This window comes from Malus domestica, chromosome 13, assembly GCF_042453785.1.
Source record: "Malus domestica chromosome 13, GDT2T_hap1".
Taxonomy (NCBI): domain Eukaryota; kingdom Viridiplantae; phylum Streptophyta; class Magnoliopsida; order Rosales; family Rosaceae; genus Malus; species Malus domestica.
Window position 1 is genome coordinate 4532020 of NC_091673.1, and position 17008 is coordinate 4549027.

The 17008-nt window shown below is 38.0% G+C and overlaps 3 protein-coding genes and 1 long non-coding RNA gene across 4 annotated transcripts; 2 read left to right on the forward strand and 2 right to left on the reverse strand.

Annotated features, from left to right (window-relative positions):
• Positions 1 to 1386: 1386 nt before the first annotated feature.
• On the reverse strand, positions 1387 to 2859 carry LOC139190563 (uncharacterized). Its single transcript, XR_011574868.1, has 2 exons — positions 2355 to 2859; positions 1387 to 1577 (listed from the first exon to the last, which is right to left on the reverse strand). It is a non-coding gene; the product is annotated as an uncharacterized lncRNA (long non-coding RNA).
• A 1543-nt stretch (positions 2860 to 4402) lies between these two features.
• On the forward strand, positions 4403 to 6227 carry LOC103451805 (methyltransferase FGSG_00040-like). The gene has a single exon (XM_008391231.4). It carries the CDS (start codon positions 4503 to 4505, stop codon positions 6135 to 6137), a length of 1635 nt encoding a protein of 544 aa, XP_008389453.2. The 5' UTR covers positions 4403 to 4502; the 3' UTR covers positions 6138 to 6227.
• Positions 6228 to 6979: 752 nt separating this feature from the next.
• On the reverse strand, positions 6980 to 10435 carry LOC103451804 (exocyst complex component SEC15A). Its single transcript, XM_008391230.3, has 2 exons — positions 10156 to 10435; positions 6980 to 9525 (listed from the first exon to the last, which is right to left on the reverse strand). Exon 2 carries the CDS (start codon positions 9519 to 9521, stop codon positions 7152 to 7154), a length of 2370 nt encoding a protein of 789 aa, XP_008389452.1. The 5' UTR covers positions 9522 to 9525; positions 10156 to 10435; the 3' UTR covers positions 6980 to 7151.
• A 4945-nt stretch (positions 10436 to 15380) lies between these two features.
• Positions 15381 to 16876, forward strand: NAC1 (NAC transcription factor 29-like). The gene is made up of 3 exons (NM_001294010.1): positions 15381 to 15673; positions 15951 to 16234; positions 16334 to 16876. Exons 1-3 carry the CDS (start codon positions 15508 to 15510, stop codon positions 16724 to 16726), a joined length of 843 nt encoding a protein of 280 aa, NP_001280939.1. The 5' UTR covers positions 15381 to 15507; the 3' UTR covers positions 16727 to 16876.
• Positions 16877 to 17008: the final 132 nt, after the last annotated feature.

Here is a 17008-nt window from a genome sequence, read left to right on the forward strand (position 1 = left end):
ACATTGGTCACGGTACATTCTAACCGAAAGATATAGCATCCCTCAAACAATTATTAGAACTTGACAAGCATGAAATTACTAGATTTAGGGCTACATAACAAACCCACATGACAATCAAGATTTCCAATTTATCCATCATATGAATCACTATGTTTTACATAATACCGCAATTCATGATATACACATCTCAAGGAACAATCAACGAAACACAATATTATTCTCTAACCGCATTGGTCAACGAGTCTAATCATAATAATAACAATCACATCCAACATCATTCTACAATCACTCCAATTAATCATTTCCATGAATCAAGGATGCACGATATTAACATTTAACTACATTAATCCATCAATAAGGTCCCATATCAATTCACAAAATTAAATAAAGGAACCCAACATAACTCCCTACCTGGATTCCAAGTAATAACATGATAAATTTAATTTATACATAATGTCTACTGTGAGCAATTCATATTCGCTCGAATCTAGGGTCGGACTAACCTTATGGAAATGAGCAAGAGTAGGGATTCCGGACCACTCAACAGAATCCAATCATAATATGATCGCCTATCGAAATGTACCAAGTACAACTAATCCTCATCATCCCTAGAATGCGTATGGTCTCACATCGCAGATATACCAAGCAGAACCATAGGCATAATCTCATCATGTAAACAATGATCACCCATTGCGAATATACCAAGCATGATCACCCCTGAATACGTATGGTCCCCCATTACAAATATACCAAGTAGGACCATATCCTAACTCTAGGTAGTGATCACCCATAACGGATATACCAAATATGATCACTCATGTAATGCGTATGGTCCCCCATTGCGGATATACCATGCAAAACCATATGCATAGTCTAATAACGTAGGCGTAGATAGTGATCACTCATCGCAAATATACCAAGTATGATCACTCTTAACAGTCCCACATTGCGGATATACCAAGCAGGACTGTATCCTATAGCTCTAGGTAGTGATCACCCATCGTGGATATGATCACTCCTAGAATGCGTATGGTCCTCCATTGCGGATATACCAAGTAAAACCATAAGCATAGTCTGATAACGTAGGCGTAGGCAGTGATCACCCATCGCGGATATACCAAGCATAATCAACACTGAAATACGTATGGTCCCCAATTGTGGATATACCAAGCATGACCATCCATGTACCATTGCTACATGGTGCGGTAAATTCATCACACATTATACATAATTGTACGCATACACGCTATCGATTCCACGTATCAACCAAGCATCTAGTCATATGGAGCACAACACAAGGAATTCCCTTAATTACTATTTCTACTAAAAATCTAATAAAGTACCTGACTCATATTCTGACTTTCATCTTTATCTCACGCTAGGTAGTAATGCTAAGTTCATATAGGTATTCAGTTGGCAATCATATCCAAATAATTATCAAATAATAGTTAGATCCCATAATAATACAAATAATAAACAATAATACTTATAATGGAGTTTCCCTAGAACCTCCTACCTCATGTTCGACTACCTTTGTCAACACAAGTCCTCCAAACTTTCTAGCACAACACCTGAATCTAAACCAATTTACAAAAGCATGAACAAATGAAACCAAACACAAGTAAACGCATATTAGCAAGCAAGGAAGTGAGCAATTACAAATTATTAACTTGTGTAGCATAGACATTATTTTAGTACAACTTATACTTTAAATAACAACACTAATATAAAGCAAAAGTAATTTAAAGAAAAACAGAATGATTAAGTACTATAGAAACCATAATCCTCCACAAAAGCCGCATAAAAACGGCTTTGATCAACGAAATTTAAACTCACTTTCAAACGCCCAATCCTGAACTAAATGGTACAAAGTTAAATGTTTTTGGAAACTTGTTTTGTGTAAATTATAACCACATAATATTGTGACTCAACTTTGAACATAGTTTTGGTCAACCAAAACTCAACGGAATTAAGTGAAATCAGATGGGTTTTGATCATGGACATGTCTAGTTTCAATACACAGAAGTTTGGATAAAAAGGAACTCATAAGGACCTGGAAATCGAGAGCCAAAGTAGGCTACTTGAAACATAATTTTTCTCCGTAAAATAGAAGTTTTCTGCAATAGAGCACCATACTCTTTTAATTCAAATTACAATTTCAGGACACTTCCAAGCTGTCCAGAAATCAAGTTTAACTTCTATTTCAATGTGTTACTTATATCATGCATAAATCTTCCTTTCGGCCAAAGACCACAGACATTTCAATAGAATTAAGGTATGTACTTTTCTTGTTTCTATACATTAATATAACAAATGACAAAGATAAGGAAATGAAAGGGGAAAAAGGGGCTCACCATCTTGCAAGTGAACTCGTTGCTCCATCACCTACTTTTCTCCTAATTCCTTGGCATTGGCTAGCACTTTGCTCCGTTCTCCATTGTGCTTTTCTGTATCATTCTTATCAACATCTTCATCCTCATTCCCTTCACCTTGATCCGTACCAGGTTGCATCCTCTGATAATATTATCTCTCGTAATTTCAGCACCACTCATTTGAAACCATCCAAAAGTAGGTTTGATGATTATGGGAGCTCCTCCATTCGTTATCTCTGAGTTTGATTTTTATTTTTTTATTTTTCCAAGAAAAGGGAGTAGGGGAGTTCGCGGCGAGATAGGGACTACGGTGATGATGGTTTGATGATCTGGGTTGGTCGGATAACGTGGCTTCGACGCTGGTCGGTCATGTGTGTGTCGTATGAGGAAGGGAAAAGAGAGATGGAGTGAGAGAGTTCTGGAGAATTCCAGAAATGAGTGGAAGAGACGGGAAGGCGTGAGAGAGTCCTCCCCCGAAACCCACCACATGAAAATTAAAATCCTCATTATTCCTCATTAAAATTAATAAAATTTAATATAAATTGTCGAAAATAATATAAAATCTCGTTAATACAAATATGTAGTTTACAATAGTGAAATCCAGGAACGGGATTTCACACCTTATTTTATTCACTTGAAAACTTTGAAGTCTAAAAAACCTAGAAAACTTTATGTAGGCAACATAGGATTAAAAATTTGATTTCGTAGTAACAATTTTATCTTAGTTCACCTGCCGAATAATTTATGGCTACACCAATGGAGCAGACTCTAAAGACCACATGTTTACAAGAATGGAAGGCATGGTTGACACTGGTACAAACGGTGATAACAATGGGAGCATTAAGGATCTTGTAGCTGGTGATGAGGAGGGAGAGAACTCTGTAGCTTCCGTAGAGGATCAACTGCGCAAGGGAATGACTGTGTATGACGTATGATGTGTTCGAGATTGCTAATCTCGCATTCCCGGAATGTGTTTTCATCTGTAATATTAGGGCCCTAGTTAAAAAAATTCTGACGAAAAACTAAAAGGGGGTGAAATTGCCGCTTATGATACTATCTTCCAAAATAGTGCTGGATAATTTGTTTCTGCAAAGCTGTTTTCAATATTTCTCCATACACATTCCTGCAGATGTTCTGCATAGCGGATCCACCTTACGACAAGACTCTCCTGCAGCTACAGAGTTTCTTATCGGGTCTATTCTGCAACGAGAAGTTACTTAGAACTAAGAAATGGAATGCACTTCATGAAAAAGTAATTACTAAACAGAATTGCAATGTATTCTTTAGCACCCTTATCATTTTAGCAAATTTATACAGCAAGATAATTCTTCACGCGGTTTCTCCTGTACCTTTCCTCCCTCTGCCTACAGAAAAAACCAAACCCTCCTAGTCGCCGCTCCTTGCTCTGGCTTGGGATCGACGACAAACCAACCCCAAGCCGAGTGTTTTGTGCGTGCGCGGGAGGATATGTGGTTTAGTCGTCCACTCTACGCCAATAATTTTTCGTTTGAGATCAAACATTTTTGCATGTGGTCCAACATCCTTAGGGATAGGGTGTTGCATTTCCACCTATATGTCTCAGATTCGAAACTACCCCTCCACTAAATTTTTGTAACAGTTTCAACCCCTCCCCCTACCTTTAGTAATAAATTAAAGCCACTTAATACTACAGTCTAATGATATTTCTCTTCACTTGTAAGTGAGAGGTTATATGTTCAATTCTCGCCAAATGCGTATTTGAACAACATTATTGTTAATCTTTTAGTGTAGATAATATCGCTTATCGAAAAAAAAAAAAAAATTATTTTATTTTTACATGTGATCCAATATCTTATTAGATAGTGTGTTAGGTTTCCTACATCCCGAGTTCAAAACTCTTAATTCCCTATACAAGTTTCGAATCCTTTCCTCACCTTAAAAATAATAAAAGTTTCCGTTTGGAATCTTAACGACGTCGTTCTGCTTTTTTTACCGGCTATATTTTACGACCTCGTCAAGACCGACATATCCGTTTAACGTTACAAGCAATGCAGAATAAAAAAGGCAATGTGACCGTTACATGATCCCAAATTCAAAAACCACATCGAAACGAAACCCTCACCCAAAAAAAAAAAACCGAAATTCAGATAGATGAGAGAAGAAGCTCAACAGCAGGATCAGCTAGCAATGGCGACAGCAGAAGAGAAACTGCAGCAGCTCCGGTCCAAAGCCACGGAGCTTCTCCTGCGAGAAGAATGGCAGGAGTCCGTACAAGCATACTCTCACTTCATCACCCTCTGCCAATCCCACATCTCAAATTTCCCTCAAAACCCCAACCCCGACCCCGATCATCTGCCCAAGCTCCGAAAATCCCTCTGCCTTGCCCTCTCCAACCGGGCCGAAGCGCGATCCAGGCTCCGAGATTTCGCTGAAGCATTGAGGGATTGTGATCGGGCATTGGAAATCGAGAGGGCCCATTTCAAGACTCTTGTCTGCAAAGGCAAGATCTTGCTGAATCTGAACAGGTATTCCATGGCGCTGGACTACTTTCGAACAGCTCAGCTCGACCCGCGGGCTAACGGGAGCTCTGTGGACCTCGATGGGTACTTGCAGAAGTCCAAGAAGCTCGAGCTGATGTCTAGAACTGGAGCTTTTGATCTCTCTGAATGGGTTGTTAACGGGTTTCGTGGGAAGCCTCTGGAACCGGCTGAGTACATTGGTGCAGTGCAGATCAAGAAATCGGAGATTAGAGGGCGTGGACTGTTTGTGACGAAGAACATTGATGCCGGAACTTTGGTTTTGGTCACGAAAGCGGTTGCTACGGAGAGGGGAATTTTTCCTGGTCAAGATTTGGACGAGAATACACAATTGGTCATGTGGAAGAACTTCACTGAAAAGGTGATGGACTCCATGGCTAAATGTTTGAGAATCCGCGATTTGATTAGTACATTGTCGAGTGGGGAAGATGAGGATGAGCTTGAGGTCCCTGAGATCAATCGATTTAAGCCCGAGGCGAAGCACAATGGCGGCTGCCATAATGAGAAAGAGCATGATGCGAGCAGGATTTTGAGCATACTGGATGTCAATTCACTTGTTGAGGATGCAGTTTCTTCCAAGGTTTTGGGGAAGAACAACGATTACTACGGTGTTGGGCTGTGGGTGCTGGCTTCATTCATCAACCATTCATGTGTGCCGAATGCAAGACGTATGCATGTAGGAGATTATGTAATGGTTCATGCTTCTAGAGATGTCAAGGCCGGGGAGGAGATAACATTTGCATATTTTGATGTGCTTTCACCATTGGAAAAGCGCAACGAAAGTAGCAAGACATGGGGTTTTAGATGTAACTGCAAGAGGTGCAAGTTTGAGGAGAAACTGTATTCTAGAGAAGACTTGAGAGAGATTGAGATGGGTCTCGAAAGAGGGATGGATGCCGGCGCAGTAGTTTACAAGCTGGAGGAAGGCATGAGGAGGTGGATGGTGAAGGAAAGGGAGAAAGGGTACTTGAGAGCATCGTTTTGGGAAGCATGCTCTCAGGCTTATTACTCAGAGAAGTCGGCAAAGGGGTGGGGAAGACGCATACCGCCAATGGAGACGGTGGTTGATAGCGTTGTGGAAGCGGTGGGAAGCGACGAGAGGGTGCTGAAGATGGTGGCGGAGAAGTTGAAGGGACGTGGTGGAGGAATGGTGGAAATGGAGAGAGCTATGAAGTTGGGAAGAGGGGTGTATGGGAAAGTAGTGAAAAAGCAAGCAATGAAGACTCTTCTTGGTTTAGACATTCTTTAATTAAAGCTATTAACTAATAGCCTAAATTTTCAATCTTTATATTTTCTTGTATTAGCAAATAATCCACTGATGATCTGATTTCTTGTTCAACCAATGCAATTTTTTTATTTTTCGACAAGTCGATATTTTGAACTACTCCAATTTGGGAGCAGATGATGACAATTTCGTCAATGGCGCACGGCTTGAAGCTTATATACTAGAAAATAGCTTTGGAATTGCTTTTACAGCAAATAAACGCCACGGAAAACCAGATAGAATTGTAGATCAGGAGATCAGTTTCTTCTCCTTCTTCTTCTTCTCCTTCTCCTCTGGTCTTTCATCATCAATCCTGTCCTGGCTCGAAAAATTGCATGAAACCAGGGATACAGCCCGAAGCCGAAGAAAGCTTTGTAGAATATGTAGCAACAAGAAAACAGACGCGTAATGGTTACCAAGTCATAAAAGTCATGCTAACATCCATCAAAACTACCTCCAACAGAAGAAAGAATTCCAGAAATTACCTTCCAGACAGGCGTAAAGCAGCTAGCAGCCCGGCAAATTACGCAGAGCAGAGCAGCCGAGGAGCCAGCTTTCGCATCCTAGACAGGCGTAAAACACCAAATAGACTAAAGCCAACAAGAGGCCAACGTTGAAATTCATAACAACATGGTTTCCCAACACTGAAAACCCAAAATGCAGCATCTTCCGCAATCAATAACATTTATGTAAGACAAAGAGCTCTAGTGCATAATGCACCTACAACAAGGCTACTATTTCTTTTCCCAAACAAATTGGACATATTTCTTATACTATGGGAACGATAGAAGCATCGTTCTAATGTAAAACGAAACAAAACTTTCAAATAACTGGAACAAGCGAACGTTATTATACGAACACAACTTAGCAAGAAATATTAGAAAAAATCCCATTCATTCTAAACAGAAACAAAAAGAACGCTGGGAAAAATTATATTAATAATCAATGAAAAAGAAATCTCTTTGTTCTAATGCAGAATGGAGAAAGGTTTATCAAGCCTCAGTTGAAGTCCTTCAATCTTTTCTTAAGCGTATCAATTGATTTCTTACGAGCACTTTGCTTGGTATTCCTGTTCGAAAGGCTCCCAAAAATACCATCAGCAGAATCCTTGAATTTCTCGCAGATACTAGCCACCTTTTTATAATCCAAAGCGTTGTAGTTTTTCTCCCTTATCACAGGATTCATGAAGTTCTCTGGCTGACTGCTCGACAAAAGGTTTATCAGCTGTCGTGCTTCTATCAAGCAACTTCTAAAACTACCTTCTTTGTAAATTTCGCTCAAGCCGGTACTGTGAAACCTCTCGTCTGCAAAATTCTCCAACATCTTCAAATCATAGTTGATACCCATAACTGCATTAGCATTGAACCTCTTGACGCTATCACTTAGAAAAGTCGACACTATAGTGTTAGAAATGTGTTCGAGAGCCCCACTCCCGACCTTGTATAAAGCATCCAAAGGTAAAATTTGTTGTGCCGTCGACATAAGAGTATCGAGGTAAATAACAACTTCATTTATACACTCATTTCCATTCTGTGGCATTTCCTCCATAGTCCAATTGATATTCTCTGTAAGTGCCATAAACTCATCCAACTTAGTGTTTACAAACTTCAGCAAAGCAAGATAAGCTTCATCCCTTGAAGTCTTTAGAACCACCTTAGCAGTTAAACTAGCTTGAGGCCTCTCAACTGAACGGATTGGGATCCGACACAGTTGGGCTGCATGACGAAGAAAATAGTCACAAGCTCTTTCAAGTACCGATATGTTTGCAGCAATCTGCATCGCTTGAGAGACACCAATGTTACCGCTTTGAATTGTATTAAGTATCACCTCATTTAACACATCAATCAAGAGTTTGTCCAGATACTTCCTCACAACATCATAATAATTAGTATGTGCCCCATGAGACAGGTAATCGACAGACCCCTTGATGAATGATCTGACAATTCGGCAGGTATCAGGTACTGCAGAGGAGAATGGTGCAATATACGGAAAAGCCGGTATTATGTCTGATGTCTGGAGATTGAATGACAGGACATTACTTTCGTAGTCAGTGTCCTTTTTCAAGACCATCTGCTCGTAGGTATCATTGGCAATAACATTTGCGATTTGTTTACGACACTCTCCTGAAAGAAGCTCGTGGTATTTCTTTCGGCTCTTGTCAAGCGTCTCAAGAAGTGGTCCCACTTCGTATCCATATTGTCTAAGAGTAGAGCCAAGAAGAGTCACATAATCCTTTACCAAAAGAAGATGGGTTGCAGAATTCATAAGGGAGAATTGTTCCTCTACCAGAGACTTCATTTTCGCTAAAGCCGTGTCCCACATTGTTTCAACTTGCTCGGCTAACAGCAGGCCCCCAGCAGTCCTCAATACCCGATCCTCCACTATGAAGTATCCAGCAATTTGAGCCAAAAAAGTTTGGTAGGATTCAACAAAAGGCTGTGCTGAAGAGATCTGCAAGTCTGAATTAAGCTGCAACAATCGATTTCTGTAGTAATATTCCCAAAACTGGTCTTGGATTCCAAGGCAACTTTGGATGTGATATGCCCTGTATAGAGGAGTCAAATCAACCTTCAAAATAGATTCTTCAACAATCTCTTCAACATCTAAAGTATATGCGAAATCTCCCAGCCCCGAAATATTCTGCTCCTCAACTACCCTTTGGAGTTCGAGAATTTCCTCAGCCTTCTGACGGGCAGATGCAGCATGGCCTATTGCGGTTTGTCCAATATCCTTTGCAGAACTCCTTATGTGAACCAGCCATTCATTGAATTGACTGGTTACTTTCTTCTCAATGTGCAATTTAATGATCGGAATTCTCTTCTCTATGACCATTCTTAGTGTCCTAACAGGAATATTCTGCAGGTAATTTTTCTCAATCAAATCCAAAGTTTTCAATGCCGGGTAAAACTGGCCTTCGGAAATGTGTTTATTAAACTTAACACAGAGCTCCAACACCTGTACACAGTTCTTGGACATTTTGATAGCTTCCGTCACATTCTTTTTTATTGAATAAGATTCAAGAAGCTCCTCGAGTTTAATCAGCAAAGCACTCCCGACCTCTTGCAACTTGAAATTATCACTGGAGAGCTGGCCTTTGAGCTCTTCGGCGTCAACCAACACTCCACGAAGCTCATCAACTGCAAGAATGAATTCCTCATAATGAGTCTTGCAGAGCTCCTCAATTTCGACTTCCTTCTTTTTTACAACATGCTTGAGCTGGTGGAGGAGTGATTCTGGCCTCCCCATCTCAAATACATGCCGGACAATAGGACCGAGGTCATCCCCATTCCCAATCAATGTAGCAAGAACCAAGTCCTCACCAGTATCCCCATTCTCTGTAGGAATTCTTCTCCTCGCTTTTGACTCCATTCTTCTGAAAGAAACAACAAAAAACAAACAAAACACTTTTAAATCAAATTACACACCACAAGAACAAAACAATTAAGTAAAAATTTAAGCTGAACAAAACACACAAGCAAATTTATACCTTACTCATCCGAATTAAGCAAAGAAAACAGAACATAATCATTTCTCATAACCTAATACATACATATCCATAACAGATTCAAGGGATTACAATGCACATTCTTAGAAAAAATCCAGTTGGGTAGCCCGAAGAAGACGAAAATATTTGCCTATAACCAAATTAACCCTAATTAAGTTACCCATTTACTAGCTCAGAAAAATAATCAGCAAAAAAGGGGAATTTTCCAATTTGGGGGCGAAATGCACCTGAGAACGACGACAAAAAAAATCAATAAAAATGGAAACTTTTTTCTCTTAATATGTTAGAGGAACATTCTAAATCACGCCTTCACAGCCTAAAAATGGTGGAAAATTGAAACATCAGTAAGAAAAAGCAAGATAAAAACAACCCAGAAAAGGAACAAACCAAGAATTCAATCGATCAATTCAGAAAACTGAAGGAATAACATAGAACAAAAAACCCAGATGTATTTTCGACAAAATGTGAAAGCTTTGATTGTTAAAAGGGATAACTTACAGAGAGAAGCTGTTTATTTTCTTCTTCCTCCAAATCTAACGAGAAAATGCGACTATTCTAATGGAATTATTTGGATTAAAAAAAAAAAAAAAAAAGCCTTTACTTTTCCTGTTTATTCTGTTGTTTATTTTCTGTGTTTTCCATTTCGAAATGGATTATGCTTTTCTGCGTGCAATTGTTCGAGCTGGGAATTTGGCATTCCGCAACAAAATTTTTAACTTTTTTCATCTTTTTGCGATGCTGCCTATGCTTGTGAGGCGGAGGCCGGTGTCTTCCGTCCATGGAGATTTTCGCGCACTCGGTATCTTATTGGCGAGTGAAAGAGAAGACGGGCCCACCCTTTTCTGGGTCCCACTCCCATTTGAACAACCTCAATTCTCCGCTGGGTTCAAATGTTTATTTTACCCTTACACAAAAGTCAAAAAGAGGGAAAATTTCAAGGACTACATTTCTCTCGTAGCAATATTTCCATGTATCATTTTTTCTTTTCATTTGAAAATGCTTTTAAAATAATTAAAAATATTTTTAACGTAGTTGATTTTAGATTTTAAAAGTACTTTAAGTACTTTTTGAAAGAAGAATCAGATATGTGATTCTCGCAAAAAAGATCTTCAAATGTTTTTCCAAGATCCACTTGAATTATTACTAAAGATTAGCTTTAAAAACATTTTCACCAAAACCTTTTCAGTCAACTTAAAAGCACTCTCCACACAAATAATTAAAAAGTATACACTACAACGTGAGATTCTGTATTTGAACTCTCCTCCATTTATATGACTTGTCTTGAAAAAAGCTTGCTCTATTTCTTCGTATGGTCGTCTAACGATAATCACGTTAGTGATCTTAAAACCAAAAGTTAAAAATCCAATACTGATCTAAGAAGTGGTTCCAAACTAATCTGAAATCTGGGTCCCTTGATCCTGACTTGTGTTGTTAATGCACACCCATATGCGTATGTGTATTACACAAGTGCACAAATGGGGTGCAAGTGTAACAAGTCAAGAGAATAGTTCAACGGTTGGCTTTGTGATTGTGTTCCACTACTAAGGAATAAGGAGGTTTCATGATTGAGAACAAAGTCTCGTATCGGAAACTTCACAAGATAAATTATAATTTATATTGCATAGTTTTACTCTTAATTGCACCGATGCCTTTTGCGATAACACATGACGAAATGTCAGGCTAATGCAACTAGTACAATTAGTAGAGCATTGGCCCCAAGTGCTTTGCGAAAACATTTATATTATGGGATAGGCGCGAGCGCACTTTATTTGTTCTCTAAGTTGGTGACTCCTCCTGACGTTTTTTATTACAAAATGCTTAACAGAATCTTAAACGTTTTGGATAAACCTATATCCCAAAATTTATGGAGCTTAATTATGCTTATGGCTAGATTACAAAACGGATGTGACATGCCTCGTCAAAAGTCATTAGCCACCAACCAAAGAAAACTAATGGGAGACCAATAGTTTATTCAAGCTTTAGTTGCATATGCCATGCACAAGCCATGGCTTAATTACCTCGTCAAACGTAACCCCCACAACACTTGTTTAGTATATTATCTATATACTAAAATCCAGTTCAAAAAACACTGTTCACCAGCACTAAATGACGAAAATGAACCTCAACAAACTGCACGCCCCAGTTGTTTCTCCTCCTTGGCACAGTAAAATGACGCCTTTGGTCATGTTGGCCACAAGTCCATCGTCATCCAAGCGTCTGCTTCGACTACATCTTCTCGATTTTTCCTTCCGTTTCTACTTCTCTCTCACAAATCTCTGCTTTTTATCGCTCCCAAATCTAACGTTCTATCTCCCACGAAATGTATATTATATATATATATATATATATATATATGTATATATATATATATATGTACATATCATATCTTGATTTACTTCATTTAAGTTCATTACGAACGAGCTCTTGTTATATTAATATCTATTTTTTCAATGTTAACAATGTCTCATGATCGAAATCATCATCCCATCTACGCTAATAATCCTTGGATTGTTAAAACTTGATACAATGTTACGTTTTTATGACGATGGTTGCAAATCTCACATCTACAAAATGACAAAATAAATTGCAATATATAATACCTATTTTTATTCTCAATACCACTTATACCTTTTGAATAATTGGAGTTACACGTGCCTCTAATATTATCAATACAAAAAAATATACATAGAGGATTATGATGCCAACTAATCATGATTATGATTGCTAAGTTCTCATTAGTCATTATTTTACTCATAATAATAGAATCCACCTGGCACCTACTACTCCCTTGCATGCTTGATGGAAACGAGCCAAAATAGACTATTTAATTTATCTCGTTGAAATGCTCATGAGATTAGCTCAAACATTCCTGCCACGTGGTCAGTTTAACGTTTATCTTAAGAAACCAAACGAGACGTTCACGTGACATTTAAAAATACCTATGTACATATGTTTGAGAAAATTGTAGCAAGCAATGTTCTTGCAATTTTAATCCAATTGAAGTAATAAGCTTAACTAAAAATGCATGATAGTTGGTTTCTTAACTCATCAAAACGTACAAGTATAGTCTTTTTTGTCAAATCCGTTATAATTTCTATCGAAATGAGTCACGTATCACGCACGCGAGGTTAAATGAAGGAGCAATATGGGAAACTAAATGAGAAAAATTGGAGAAATAGTTCCTCAATTTTAACTTAATTGAAGCAATGATCCCTCAACTTTAACTTAATTCTACCAATAGTCCTTCCATCATCTCTAATTTTGACAAATGTTCTAAAAGAATTTATAAAAAGAACCATAACTACACATTTAAATGAATCAAAAGACCACTAATCGAGAATTTAAAGTTAAAGAATCATAGCCACAATTTTCATTCAGATGCTAAGAGACTCCGAAATAATAGATCTTAATTTTTATATTCCTATATTTTAATAATATCCAAAGTAGAATATTCGTGAAAGTGTCATCAAGGGAACTAGATCCCCGGACCTAAAGGAACTGAGTCTACTCATCAAATAATCCAGACTATTAAAATTTGATCAAACGACTCTAAACAGGAGGTCCTTTAAAAATTATAATAATTGTAGCCGTTGAATCAAATTTCAATGATCAAGATCATTTGATCATTAGGCTTAGTTCTTTTGAGTCAAGAGAGGATCCGGTTCCGTATTCAAGAATAATAGTAAATCTTAATGTGCATCCATGGTCCCCACTGACGACATGCTAGATGAGCACCACAAGTAAACCCGCCTCCAATTCTACCCTAGTGCTTATCCTTTCCTACCCTTTGTTGGGAGAGGACACGCGTCAGCTAACTAAACGGGAAAGATAGCTACCTCAGCCTACCTTGTAGACTAAGCTCCGGCAATTACTCGGGTAGGAATAACCTCCTTACTCGCTCTTTACCTAATTTTCTCTTCTTTGTTTTTATCAAACAAAAAATTTGTTGGATTAAATGTAAAATTATGTAATAGCAGGTTTCGAACCCAAGTCGAAATGAAATAATAACACTTATTTTTACCACTGCGATGGATAACCACTTGCCTCTCTACCCAATTATCTCAATTCTCTATTTTCCACAGTATTGGGATTTAGTGGAAGTTGAATAATGTTGAATTAATTAAAAATTAAATTTGATAGTTTTGTATTGCAAGTGTGGTCAATCACGTATGTATTAATAATAAATTATTGTTTTAATCACGTGTCAATTCCAAGGTAATTTTGACTGATTTTTCGTATACGTAAAAAATTACTGTTATACTGTTTGTCCAGATGTGGTGAATGATCGTATTAAATATGTGAATTGATGTACACATCAATAACATTTTATTAAAAATTGGTTATGTAAATTTGACTTATTATTCTAAACATATATTATTGTATGCCGACTCAATTAGTATGCTTTAAATACTTACTAAATTATATTTACTAAGTCACCATACACTTACGTTAACGTATACTTACTAGAGTTTTACTTACTTGACTTATTATTTATTTCTTTCACACGGAATAAGAAGAGGAACAATAAAAAAAGTGTTGAGCAGGTTTTAGCCATCACTAGAAAACAAATTGAGTCGTAGAAAGCAAAGTAAGAGACCGAGATTATAGATTTATCGAGAAAAATTCTTACGAAGTTTTGTCATAGCATCTATAACGGCCTCCAATTTAAGCAGACGAAATAATCAATGTTTTCAGGTGTACAAATTGGTATAATTCAAAGATTCTAATTTCATTTTGTCAAATTCAAAGATTCTAATTATTTGACCATTTACTACCTATGAAAATACTTTTCTTTTTACAAACGCGATATTAATCTTTAACTTAATATGTGAAGGAGCGATTCGGAATTGATTACACATACGAGTAACGCATATGTTTTAACTAATATAACTACACACGCATCTGATTGTTTATGAAAATGATTTTTCCATATTCATTTTATTAGGTTTAAAATGATAGTAGACTAAGTCAATATACTATAAAAAAAATTTGGAAAAAAAATATACTATGAATTTTCTCTTGAAAATTTTCACACCATTTATCAAAAGTACTAGCAACTTCCCTCTTTCATGTATATATAATGTGAAAGAGTTACGAGAAAATTTTCAATATGCTCAAATTTCAAAAGGATACACAATATATTATCATAAATTTAGTGGAAAGTTTTCTTTCTAGTGTTTCTCAAATTGCATAATTATATGCAATATAGCACTATTTGTCCAGACATGCCAAAAAATCTTTTGACCATTACAAAGAATATTCCCAATAGAATAATGCTATCTGGATAAAGTTTGTGACAAGTGCAAGGAACCTTGGACAAAAGCCAAATTATTGGACAGCATCAAAGCTGTGTTTGGTTTACTTGCACGAGTACGCTTTCCACATTGGAGATGGATTGCCTGTTCTCTTATTTCCATACTCTTCTCATCTTTTTCTGTTTTGTGTGATGGGTAAGCTACGTTAACATTTTATATTCTTATTACTTTTTGTTTTATTATTTTTATAAAAAAAATCAATATAAAATATTGACGTGGCTTAACTGTGACCACACAAACAGGAAGGGATGGAAGGCAGACCATCCACCTCCTTCCACGTTCGATTCCTAGGTAGCCAAAGTCAAATGATTAACCAATCAGAGCCACGGGACGCAGGCAAAACGACAAACACAATCAACCATAAAAGGAGCAACCCTCTCCGTTCAAACATTTCAAACGCCTTCATTTCCTTTCTACTCCTGTAACCCTAGAACCTCATCCACCAGCAGCAAAACAGTTTCAGAATTCTTAATCTTTGTCTTTGTGTCTTTGTCTTTTTTATTTATTTGATTATTTTTCTGAGGGTGGTCCAAAAATGGAGGCAAAACGAAGCTCTGACCTTCCCCCTGGTTTTAGATTCCACCCAACTGATGAGGAACTCATCGTTTTTTACCTAAAAAACCAAGCCTCCTCAAGGCCCTGCCCTGTGTCCATCATCCCAGAGGTTGATATTTACAAGTTTGACCCGTGGGAGTTGCCTGGTTAGTATCGTAATTTAGACGTCCAAAGCGGAGAAGGACTTACCTACACGCTCGGGATGTCACTATGACAGTGATGTCACTATGACAATATCTGAGTCCAATCGTGCGCACTGCATGCCAGAAAAGTTATGTCGTATGATAGTGCGCGATTGACTTAAGATACCACTACAGTGACATCCTGAGCCTAGGCGAGTTTCTCTCGGCCAAAGGGGCCTTTAGAGAAATTGCTTACCCTGATTTTTATTGATCGTAACTTGGTATTGTTTATGATGTTCAGAGAAGGCAGAGTTTGGAGAAAACGAATGGTACTTCTTCACCCCGAGAGACCGAAAGTACCCGAACGGGGTACGCCCGAATCGGGCAACCGTATCGGGTTACTGGAAAGCCACGGGAACAGACAAGGCAATTTACAGCGAGTCCAAGTACGTGGGGGTGAAGAAAGCTCTCGTGTTTTACCAGGGCAGGCCGCCAAAGGGGGTCAAGTCGGACTGGATTATGCACGAGTATCGCTTAAGCGACTCGCGAAAACAACAACCCAACAAGCACCTCGGGTCCATGAGAGTAAGCCACTTTGTCATCGTTCAGTCAGGCATTTTATCAAACACTTGACTGTAGTCTGACAATCGCTTCGTATTTCGCTTTGTATTTGTTGAATTTTAGCTGGATGATTGGGTCCTCTGCAGGATCTACAAAAAAAAGCATCCGGGCAAAGCTTATCTGGATCAAAAAGTGGAAGAAGATCAAAAAATTGAGATGAGAACACCAGAAACGGCGAAAGCCAATGAGGAACAAGTGATGTTGAAATTTCCACGGGCCTGTTCGATAACTAGCTTACTGGACATGGACTACTTGGGCCCGATCTCCCAACTTTTTAGTGACAATATTTCTGGATACGATTTTCAGACCAGCATGGCCGGCGCAGGAGCCGGCCAGGCTCAAATGTTTCAGTTCGGTGAAGTGCCGAATTACCAAAACACGACGGACTCCGGAAAATTCCAAGTGACGTCGGCTCAGACTAGCGTTTTTAACCACCAACCGTGGTTTGGACCGTAATTAAACGATGAAAATTTGGGTGTTTTAGATGGAAAATTAAGGTGGGAAATTAGGGTGTTAAAAAGAATGTTGTAATAAAATGGTGGGTTGTGAGAGGAGTTGAATTATTTGAAACAAATTATGAAATGGATTTGAGCTGTTTAATTTGAATTCTCACAAAGAAGATGATTTTGGGTAATTTTAATTTTTACCCATATTCTAAATGGAGCACCATTTATTTACATCATAAGTAATAAGTATAATCAAGATAGAAATTAAGTATAATAATCATGGACATCAAAC

Coding starts and splice junctions, on each gene's coding strand:
- LOC103451805 (XM_008391231.4), top strand. CDS start 4,503: ATGAGAGAAGAAGCTCAACAGCAGGATCAGCTAGCAATGGCGACAGCA.
- LOC103451804 (XM_008391230.3), bottom strand. CDS start 9,521: ATGGAGTCAAAAGCGAGGAGAAGAATTCCTACAGAGAATGGGGATACT.
- NAC1 (NM_001294010.1), top strand. CDS start 15,508: ATGGAGGCAAAACGAAGCTCTGACCTTCCCCCTGGTTTTAGATTCCAC. Junction 15,674..15,950: donor TGACCCGTGGGAGTTGCCTG/GTTAGTATCGTA, acceptor TATGATGTTCAG/AGAAGGCAGAGTTTGGAGAA. Junction 16,235..16,333: donor AGCACCTCGGGTCCATGAGA/GTAAGCCACTTT, acceptor GTTGAATTTTAG/CTGGATGATTGGGTCCTCTG.